Source organism: Sinocyclocheilus rhinocerous, unplaced genomic scaffold (genome assembly GCF_001515625.1).
Source record: "Sinocyclocheilus rhinocerous isolate Xijiao unplaced genomic scaffold, SAMN03320098_v1.1 scaffold1371, whole genome shotgun sequence".
Taxonomy (NCBI): domain Eukaryota; kingdom Metazoa; phylum Chordata; class Actinopteri; order Cypriniformes; family Cyprinidae; genus Sinocyclocheilus; species Sinocyclocheilus rhinocerous.
The window spans coordinates 116,673-128,012 of record NW_015637531.1 but is presented as its reverse complement, the minus strand read 5'-3'; the positions used below and the strand labels follow the sequence as shown (position 1 = coordinate 128,012).

Genomic DNA, 11,340 nt, shown 5'->3' with positions numbered 1-11,340 from the left:
TATATATATATACATATATATATATATAAAATTTTATATTCATCTTGATTGGGTTCCAAAAAATAGTAAATGAAAAGAAGGCTAAGACAAGTTCCAAGATCAATATAAAGTAAACTAAAAAGAGATTTGAGTCCACATTAAAGTACAGGTACAATGTGACTGCATGAGGTTTTTTTTATTTTGCCTGGATATCGAAGCAGTAAACGGTCATTATATCGCAGTTCAAATCCCAGTTGCAGATATGAAAAAAATAACTGCAATATGATTTCCCCCCCCAAAATGGGCAGTCTTATTTAAATTGGTTACTTTACCAATTTTCTCCCCAAAAAGTCAGCAAAGAAACTACAAAAAAGTATGTGTGGGCCATCCAATGGGATACAATAAGGACCAGCATGAATCTAAAGCACTAGCGAGTGAGCGAGAGGACAGCAGGGAAAACTGAAACACTGTGGACTGCAGAGACTGGTGAGCTTTGATTGTGCTGGCTGATTGATCTTCTCATGAGATGAGGGACACGGGCACTGATGGGGCTTCTGATCAGCACACGAATGTGTGCATAAGTGTGTGCGCGTGCAAGTAAGCGTGGGGCAGGTTCTGTCTGACACCAAGGAAATTAATCCCTCATTAATGTACCTGCAGTGTCAAGAGGCTGAGAGATGCTTCAGAGATATGGCTCTGCGCCAGGCCCCCCGTGCGACACACTCTCCATCCACTAATGTCTCACTATACTGAAGGCTCTCTAACATACCTATAAAACTAGCACACATAATGAGAACTCTCTATTATAATTAAGTACATATTACAAATTCAAATCACAATCATGCCTCGTGTCTATCTGAATGAAGTCATAGAACACGGTTGTTCTCTCTTGAGAACACGCGTTATCGTCTTGATCGCTCTTGGCATCGAACATACAAATTAGCGCAGCGCAAGCTCAGTCGGAAGAGAGTCAGATCATAGTTAAAACTGCATGCTGCTCTCCCCTCCGCACAGCTGCCTGCCACGGCTCAGCCTTCCCATCTGCCACTAGCGCGGTGCCCTGCTCTCAGCACCGCTGTAGCCGGGCCAGCCTCATTTCTTCTTCATTAACCGCCACTGATTTTAACAGGATTTATGCAAATAGAGCCGCAGGAGGTGAGAGATCACTGCTGGCAGCATTAGCAATCGCTTGTGTGCCTCGAAAAAGAAGTACCTTCAAAGTCCCTTTCGGGCAATTCACTCAGTGGCCATCTTGGTAAAGCTCCTGGGCAGCTATATTTTCCATGTGGGGAACAATAGGCATACATCTGCTTGAAAAGGCCAAAATCTCCAAAAGAGCTGTCAAGATTGTTTCTACCTTACAAATCAGCTATCTGACAACAATAGTGTCATAAATGAAATGTCTTTTTTCTCAAATAAAACAAAGTAGAAATTTATAGAAGTTTATACGCATGCAGAAAATGGCCTTACCTTAAATTTTGCTATGAAGTCTATTGTATGACATATAAAAGAAAATCTTTTAAAAATCTATTTTAAAACACATGTGCCAAGTTCTTGAAATGTACTCTTTGTATTCATGCCAGTTTCATACGGTTTTGAAAAACGTTTTCATTACTGTGTGAATGTTAACATAATTTCATATTAATTATATTTCATATAGTAACTTTTTCCTTACACCTCGAACACATTACCTTTTAAAAATAGTTTTGTGTAAACTGTGATATATTATTGTCAGGATTCTTTGATCATTAGAAAGTTTGAAAGAGTAGCAATTATTTGAAATACAAATATTTTGTAACATTATAAATTTCTTTACTGTTACTTTTGATCAATTTAATGCATCCTTGCTGAAAAAAAAATAGAAATTTCTTAAAAAAACAAAAAACCTTTTGAACAGTATGTGAGTGTAAATATCTTATGGCATGAGGGTCCTCTATGATGTTATTTAGTGTTTATTTCATGCATGTCACAAATTTTGCAGACAAATGTTTTTCAAATATTATGAGCAGTTTTGTTAAAATATGTTTTTTTTTTAAGAAATAATAAAATATTATGCCAAACTACTTTTTTCTTTTCAAGAACTGAATTATTTTAATTATTTTTTCATCATTATAATATCAGGACAGTAATATGCTGACATTTTTAACTTTATGCCTTCAAAAATATTTAAATGAATTTTAATACAAAAAATGATAGAATCATAGAAGAGCTGCATTTTATTATATATATATATTAATTAAATTAATAGATATGATAAAAATTGGATGTCATTTAATTGATTCATAGCTCATAGTTTGACATTTGTATTACGATAATACTATGCAGGCAATTCAACATTACGATGCCACATATATGCCAACGAAGATGCAATGTATTCTCCAACATCTAATTTGCAGAAAAGAGGGCCAGTTACACTGCTGTTTCGTTGCCCGGGTGTCTTGTATAAATTTCTTTGTCTCCTATGGAGCCTCTCAATGCGGACCCAGCGGGTTCCGAACGCGGCCCGCACATCCAAAAGATCTGCAGCTTCGCTCTTGAACGCCAGCTGCGCTGTACGGTGGACGTCACAGAAGCGCTGCTCCACTGTGGCACACTAATAAACACAGATCTCACTTACAGGCAGCTTTAATCAGAGATGCAATTTGTTCATTAGAAAATTACAAACAAGGCCATGGCGCTGACATGAGGAGGCACGATTAGTGCCGCTAATTACCTGATTCTTTCACTCCAGCTGAGATGCGCCGAGAATGATCTGACCTCCCCCCCCCCACACACACACTAGCTAGCGCTCTCCTTTACTCTCTCACTACGCATTCTTGTTTGTGACAAATTAAGGCCAAGTCAAACAATCTCTCCCACAGTGCAATGGAGGGGGTCTTCTTCACATCACATTCTGCTTCTCATTCCCCCTCTCCCCACATACACCGCTTATTCATGACCCAATCCAAGCTTTTCGGGGAGGGCTGATGGGGAAATATGGGCCCGTATGCAGATTGGTAGACAGCACTTCATTAGGTTCCTCTTAGCTTTTTTCTATCCCCTCTTTTGACAGGGAAAAAGAAGGTGGGAGAGTAAGATGGGGTAGGGGTTTTGGCTGGGAGGGGTGCATTGAGGAGAGAAAAATCCCTTCCCACTTCTTATCCTAATGACCTCATTTCAGCACACGGGAGAGCCTGGCTCTAATTGATGTCAAGTGCGTGCTTTCACTGTTAATCAAGGAGATGGCATCAAACGGGCTTTGCGCGGGTCTGAGTACTGATCTGAAGCCCTTCGTCCACAATACGCCACTGCTGGACTCCAATTATACCAGTCCAGACGGCCGGCCAGACCCTACCTGTTTAATTGGGATAGCACGGCCACTTCCAATGCTGTCTGCGCGGCCATCCATCCCTTTCTTCTCCCTGTCTGGTTCGTTTCCCTTCCGAGACTGTGGGGGAGAAAACATCATTTTAGTCAAAGGCGAGCTAGCTGCTAATTGAGCCTGACTTCAGACTAGATCCAGTTTGGAGTGCAGGGCACACACATGACTTCAAAAGTCAAGGGGGTATGAGAGGGGTGATCTTGACCTTGACGTGACCCCACCACCAACAACTTCTTAAAAGCAAGACATGTGGTACATCTGCACTACTAAAGAGCATACAAGACCAGAAGATCAACAGTCTTTATCTATCTATCTATCTATCTATCTATCTATCTACACTGTAAACACATGCATACATACACACACATATGTACTCACACTATCATATCATTCAAAAGTTTGGGGTCTGTAAGACTTTTTTAAAGGTTCTCATCAGATGCTCACCGAGGCATCACCAATATATTTATATTACACTTTCATTCAAAAGTTTGAGAAAATACATTAAAAACTGTAATACTGAGAAACATTATTAGAACCATTCTTTAAAATGTAATTGTAACATTACTCCTGTCTTTAGTGTCATGTGATTCTTGAGAAATCATTCTAATATTCTGATTTGGTTGAAACATTTCTTATTATTATTATGTTGACAACAGTTGTGCTGCTTAATATTTTTGTGGAAATGTGACTAATTTTTTCAGGATTCTTTGATGAATAAAAAGTTCAAAAGAACAGTGTTTATTTGAAATGTAAATATTTTAAAATCAAATTTAAAATATAGATTTTTTAAAATCAATTTAATGCATCCTAGCAGAAAAATAATTTCTTTAAAAAAAATACTGACCCCCAAACTTATGATAGTGTACGTTAAAAAAAAATAAAAAAAAAATAAAAAAAAATATATATATATATTTATATTATATATATTTGTAATTTTAATTATAACATTATTGCACCATTTAACAATTACAATCATGCCTATATGTCTAACAGGAGAGCAGACTGACCGTAAAGAGGTTGGAACGTCGTTTGGACTGTTTGCGGACGGGCGTAGGGGTGTTGGCGGTTTGGGGTACATCGATACGCAGTTCCTTCTGACTGGTACTGGGAGTGGAGGGTACGGAAGAGGAGTAATCGCTCAAACTGCCTCCACCATTACTGGTCTGTAATACACACACAAAGCAAGAATCACATACAAAAGCAAGAAAATAATCTCCCGTTTTTCAGAGCTTCTCTAAGCCTCTCTAAGCTTGGCTGCACATACACAGGCTCACTTGTACACCGCTAATGAGAAATCAATGAGGACTGAGCCATGCGGAAGAGGATTACTATCTGCGGGGGGTGGGGGGCACTGTTTGGGTAGAGACAAAGAGGTGCATTTGGGGAACAAACAAAAATGGGCTCTACATTACAAGCTAAAAGATTTTTCACTGTGTTTTAAGTGTTTCAGACTCACCTGGCCGATATGCACTGCAGACACAGGCGCTGCGCAGACGGAGGAGTGGCTTGGAGAATTGGGCAGTGACTTACAGGGTCCGATTGACAGCTGCTGTTTCTTCCGGGTCGCAACTATTTTCTGAGCCACTGAAATTACAAAGAAGTGGAAAAGGTCAGGTGAAATGTAGGCCTATGTATTATCGAGAAACCTACAGCAAAAAAAAAAAAAACCTGTTGCAGTAAACGCAACCCCAGTCCAGTCTGTAGTCAGACAGGTAAAATAGTCCACTTCATTACACCTCATGATCGCTAACCCAGGCCACCCCTAATTCGCCCATCACTGTTCTCCACAGGCCAGCACTCGCCCTGCTCTCAAAGCCTCCAAGGCCCATTATTTCAACATTTTCCCTCCCTCGTTCATTTCTCTTTTCCCTCGATGCTCTGCCCGCGCCAAGAAAAGGGCGGCGTCAGTCAATCGCTCGCCTCTGTCGCTATCGATCGGTTGACGGCCCTTGTGGCAATCTGCACCCGGCCCGCGGAGAGATGTTCTACCACTTCGTCATCTCGCGGCTAACGACATTGATCCCATCATGTGGAGAGAAGCTTACGGAGAAGAGCTCATTCTTTAACTCATAAATCCCTTAAAACAGACACGCGCGGGGGAAAGAAGAGTAGAGAGTGGCTTTTTATTCCCTCTCAGAACTTAACAGTAACTCTTAAGTTGTGAACTGTCAATGCAAAATTGAAATTCGCTGATTAAACACTCCTCTAAACATAATAGTGTTTAGATTCGTTTTCCCTTGAGTCTCAAACATCTGCCCTCTAGTGTTCAGAAACTTCCTCAATCCTTTAAGCTGAAGTGGTTCTCAGGAGGCAGGAGGGAGTTAACGGGTCCAAGTGCCCAGAACTCAATTACTCCAGCTCCCAATAAATAGGGCCGGCCCTCATACCGCTGTAAATGAAGTCATTGTTTTAATTGGACCTATTAAACGTCTGAGTTTTAATGATGATTCCGTCATAAACATTTACCTTCAGGTGAGAGAGCCCTGTCCAAGGGCAAACGCCATGCTACTCTGCTAAAACATTCTCTCAATGCAATACTCACATGCTCTCCCTGTCCCATCTGCCGCTCCGACAGAAACGCTGTGCAGCTGTGTTTATTTAGACTCGTCGTGACACGCTACCACACTAATCGGCTAATTATAATCATAAACGAGCATCTCCTCTCATTTGAAAGGAAAGAGAGTAAAGAGAAGCAGCAAATAGCGCTGACGAAAACTGTTAAGGGGCGATGACAAATACGAGTGTCCACAAAAGAGAAAAGGAAATACGTTTTAAAAATCTAGGTTAAAACAAGTTCTTAGAAATGCAATCTTTTTATTCATGTTGATTTTAAATGGTTTGGAAAAACCTTTATAGCATTTTCAGGGAAAGTTTAAATGTAATGAAACCAGTCATGGTGTAATCAATAAAAAAATAAAAATACATTTAATTATTGGAGTAATTTTCTTACACTTTGAATGGGTGAATACAGATCTTAATAATCTACAAACCAATCGGAGTATGTTTTTAAGGTTTCTTGTACAAATATAATGAATTTTAAATTAATAAATATTATATTTTTGGGGAGTCATATCACATGATGCTTCAACCTAAACTAAAAAACTGGGGGAAATTTTTTTGTCCCCCTCTTTTTATTTTTGTTTTTTAATATTGTTTGTTCGGGGGGTTTTTTTGTCTTTTTTTTACACATTTGTGAGGGTCTGCAGGGGTTCTCTTCATTATATCGTTTCCTTTTTGTGTGTGTTTTATTATGTTTCTGCATGTTGGCTGCACCAGACTTTTGGTCACACTGCATGACTCTCTTTTTCTTTTTCTTTTCTTTTTTTTAATGCGGCTTTCTTTCTTCATTATGATATCTGGGCAGTTGCAATTAATCACCCTGACATTTTTTACTTTATGCCCCTCAAAAAATGTAAAATTATTTTTAATTCAGAAATGATAAATATGCTCAACACAGAAACACTGTATTCAAGTCATTGTGTGCATGTTGCATTTATAGACAGATAAGAATTTACATTAATAGATCTGTACAAAAATAAGCGTTATGTCATTTACCTTTATGTTAATAGCAATGCAGCTCGCAACCCCACAGTGGCCTTAATGAAAACACTTAACAGTGACTCTATTATCACTCAGAATCTTCTAGAGAGCTTTATAATGACCATTCGTAATAAGTCAAGCCATTTAAGTATTATTGGACAATAGCACTGCAGGAGCATGGAGGTGGTGAGAGATATATGTCCACAGAACCCTCTCCAGACACCCCTGCTGTATTTTACTTTAAGTGTTAAGAGCAGTTATGATAAGACTGGGTTAAATATTTAAACTGCACAGCTAATACAATTTAACTTTGACTATCAATCTTGGCTCCCCTGTGAGAGGCAGCCATTTATCCTGCCGGAAACATTTCCCGTTTGATCAGATTTATGACAGGTGGCCTGAACACCGCAGACAGGAGAAGCAGAAGCATAGCCAACACAGAGCAGGTCCATTCACCCCACTGGAGCTACTCTTTTTGTACAGATTTAGAGAACCGAGGCTACTATTAAAGCCACTAAGAATACTTCCAGCTGTATAATACATTAGTGACACTTGTCAGTAGTTATTGGAAATGCTGCTTTTGCTTCAGCAAATAGCAAATGATCCTGTTATAATACATTTTATTACATTATAATACATTCTGCTGCAGTTGGTGGATATCAATAGCCAGGTTTCAATCCATGCATACAATCGATAATATCTGATTATTTTGGGGATGTCAAACAAAAAATTATATATAGAAACAATACAATTAATGAAATTGTTATTTTTTTTGTTAAAATAAATGTACTTTTTTTTTTTTTTTTACAATTTAAATAAGATTTCCATAATGTGTGTATAAAACAACTTTTTCTTTAATAAGCAGAAATGTGCATAAACTATGATGGAAACACATGTACCAAATAAATTCTTAGAAGCAAACTAAAAATAAAAAAAGCCCCATGAATGAATAATTTGATCAGACGAAAATATCAAGGGATCTCTGTCAGTGTGTTTTGTCAAAACCGTAAGTAATTTATTACATTTAAAGGTTAAATAGTTAACACAAAAATGAAAGATAAAGAAAAAAGGTCTATTGTGTTATGGAACAACATGAGGGTGAATAAATGAATTTTTGAGCAAAATATTTTTTATATAAATTTAATTTTATTTCCCCTGAAGTGAACATTTTGCTCTGTTGATATATATGTGTGTGTGTATACACACACACACACACACATATATATATATCATTCCCATTATGATCTATGCACATATCTGTTGATTTGTACTACCAGATAATCATCAGTTTGCACTAATAATCCACTGTCATTACCTTTCTCTGATTTACTGCCCATGTTGCTGTTTATTTATTCACTCAATTATACTTTGTCGAGGTCAACAGAACAGAGAACCCTGCTGAACAAAGACTTGGACCCCCGACTCTGCAACACAGGTTGTGACCTCTCTTCCAAACGCTGAGCTGACACAACAGACTGACCTTTATTCTCGACCCCCAGAGAGAAATGAAGAAAGAGAAAAAGAGACTACATTGCGCAAAGTAAGGATGGACAGAACAGGTAAGTCGGACTAAATAAAGACACAGGTACGTTTATTAGGCTGCTGTCAGAGCGGTTAGCAGCAGTGTGTTATTAATATTAGCGAATGAGTCGGAGAAGAGCGGTGCAGATGAGCCACCTGCCAGGAATCTTGTACAAAGGTCAAACGGCTCCTGCACTTACTGTTCAGTAATTAGACCTGCTATACAAGATGCACAATACACACTTGTGTAAACACAGACTCGTATCCACATGAAACACAACCATTTTACATGCCGAACGCAGGGAGTTGAAGCCACAAGTGTAACAGTGATAGTTATGACACACTGACAGCTTATTTCACTCGCTATCCATCACAAATGTACACACAAGCAGTCACACTCATACACACAGTTTCCATAAAAACATTAAGCAGTACAGTTTTTAGCATTAATAATAAGATTTTTTTTGTTTGATTGTTTTTTTGTGTGTGTGCACCAAATCAGCATATCAGAATGATTTCTGAACGATCATGTGACACTACAGATTGGAGTAATGGCTGCTGAAAATTCAGCTTTGCATCACAGGAAAAAATTACAATTTAAAATTAATTAAAATGAAAGACAGCCATTTTAAATCGTAATATTATTTCACAATATTACTGTAGTTTTGATCAAATAAATGTGGCCTTAGTGAGCAACATAAAAAATAAATAATCTGACCCCAAGCTTTTGAAAGGTATAGTGTGTTAATACATTATAGTTCATTGTTAATTCTGGTTCATTCATAATATTTTAATTAATGGCCATTTATACAACTCAATTCAAAGTTAAACATGTATTAGTATATAAAGAAATTAACATTCACTTAGAAGAATAAATGCTAGTTTTTGTTATCTAACTAATCTTAACAAAATTAACCTTATATTAATACTTTTTTCAAGTTATATAATGGTGGTTTAGGACCCAGAACACCTGGTACTTAAAAAAATAATTGTACATTTCAGTTATAACTTGCAAATACACTAATCAAATATAGTATTAGCAAATACTCTACTGTTAACAGTAACAATTACAAAGCAGCAGCAACAACTTAACTATCAAACTTCAATACGAACTCTATACCATTTACAATCAAAGTAATAGCCAAACCATAGGGGTCCATGAAAGAGATACAGATATAATTAGAGAGATTGTAAGAAAGAGAGAGAGGAAGTGCACAGCAGACCTCTGACATTGTCCTCACTCTGACATTGTGACAAGACAGCTAGCGTGAGGGGAAGAATGGGGAGGGGGGTAATTAGGATAATTAAATTAGCACGCTGATGGACGCAGGCTGGGGAGCTGTCAGGACCCCTCACCTCTACCGAAGAACCCCTGACAAACACATACACACACTCTGCAGGCGTAGAAATACACACGCAGCACTCTCAGAGCTGTGGACTCTATTTAAACAGTATAGGAAATACTATAGGAAACATATAGGAAAGCACAAAACGCACGTAAATACACACAGACACATTACCTACTGAGGAGAACCCTCAGCTGACCCTGACCAAATAAATTGCCAAACTGGCCATCTCGTAAACACTTTGTTACATAAATCTAATGCAGATAACTACTGCACCAATTATTTTTAATGGTTAAAGTTCTTGTTATTTGCGTGTTGGCATCTCTGTGATTCTGGGAAAGCAATGCAGCTCGCTCGCCTGCATTATTTGATTTATGGCAATTCAGGTCATTATATTACTGAATGCTCAACCAAAGACAATTATCATTTATTAGAGACAAAAGGCCATGAAAAAAAAATAAGAAAAACTATTTTCCTGATAAACTGCACTTTCATTAATACTCCACCGAATCTCTCAAATCAATCGAGAAAACTAACAAAGCAGAATTACTTCAAGAAAAATTATCCTGGTATTTACAACGATAGTGTATCTCATATTTTACTGCATGTTGTTAAACATGTTTAATAGAAAATATGACATATTTGTAGAAAAAAAATAGAAAAGAACAACCATGAATTTATATATTCTGGGCAGTTGCTATAATATAATATATTTTTTGTATATTTTTTGATTTTATAATTATACATATTTTCTAATGTAGCTCTTTTGCAAAATGCACAAATTTTTGATAAAACATCTATATTATATTGTCATATTATTATGTTATGTTGTATATTATATCATATTATATTACCTCTCTCTCATTTAAATACTAGAATGACACACAAATATTTTTAGAAATAAAAAATGAACAAAAGACCAACTATGAAAATTATTATTTAATTTTTATTTTATATCTTATTTTTATTTATCTTTTTATTTGATATTATAATTATAAATATTATAATTTTTGCAAAATGCACACCTTTCTGGTAACACAGCTATATTACGTCGTAAAGTCAGAATGGATTTTTTTTCTCTTTCTGATTCAAATACTAAAATGACATTGTTCATGTGTAATATGATTATGGAGCCAAACAGACTTAAGATCAGTCCATACTGTTTCTACTTTGAGATGATCAACTAAATTATCAACTGCTATTGTCCAGTTCTCTCACAAAATCATACAGAGCCTGTAAATCTGCAGTGAGTCAGTGATTAAAACTCTTTAATTATGGTCACATGTGTAGTAATCATACCTCATGCATTGCTCTGATGCAAAAATAGGCCCAAATCAGGCAAACAAAATGACATGAGTCTGCGAGCGCACACACACACAAAACACACCTCTGGGCAGTTGCTATGCTATCAATGCAACACAAAACATTAAAATAATCATTTTGGTACTCATCAATAAATTCCACTACAGTGGATAATTAGAATGCATGATTAATTGAGGATAATGAAATGAGAAATGCGAGGAGACAGCGTCAGTAATGATCAGGAATTTAGCCCTTTCTTGCTCTCATTTAGTGCTACTGATGAGCTTGGCC

General features: G+C 37.1%; 1 protein-coding gene across 1 annotated transcript in view; it reads right to left on the bottom strand.

The window, feature by feature from the left end:
- The window catches only part of LOC107748916 (arf-GAP with GTPase, ANK repeat and PH domain-containing protein 1-like), a 156,992-nt gene that overhangs the window by 67,184 nt on the left and 78,468 nt on the right, over window positions 1–11,340 (bottom strand). Inside the window, exons 7-9 of the mRNA XM_016563924.1 lie at window positions 4,797–4,924; window positions 4,348–4,503; window positions 3,314–3,406 (exon numbers count right to left, since the gene is read on the bottom strand). Coding sequence (XP_016419410.1) covers window positions 3,314–3,406; window positions 4,348–4,503; window positions 4,797–4,924 — 377 coding nt within the window. The remainder of the gene's footprint in view (window positions 1–3,313; window positions 3,407–4,347; window positions 4,504–4,796; window positions 4,925–11,340) is intronic.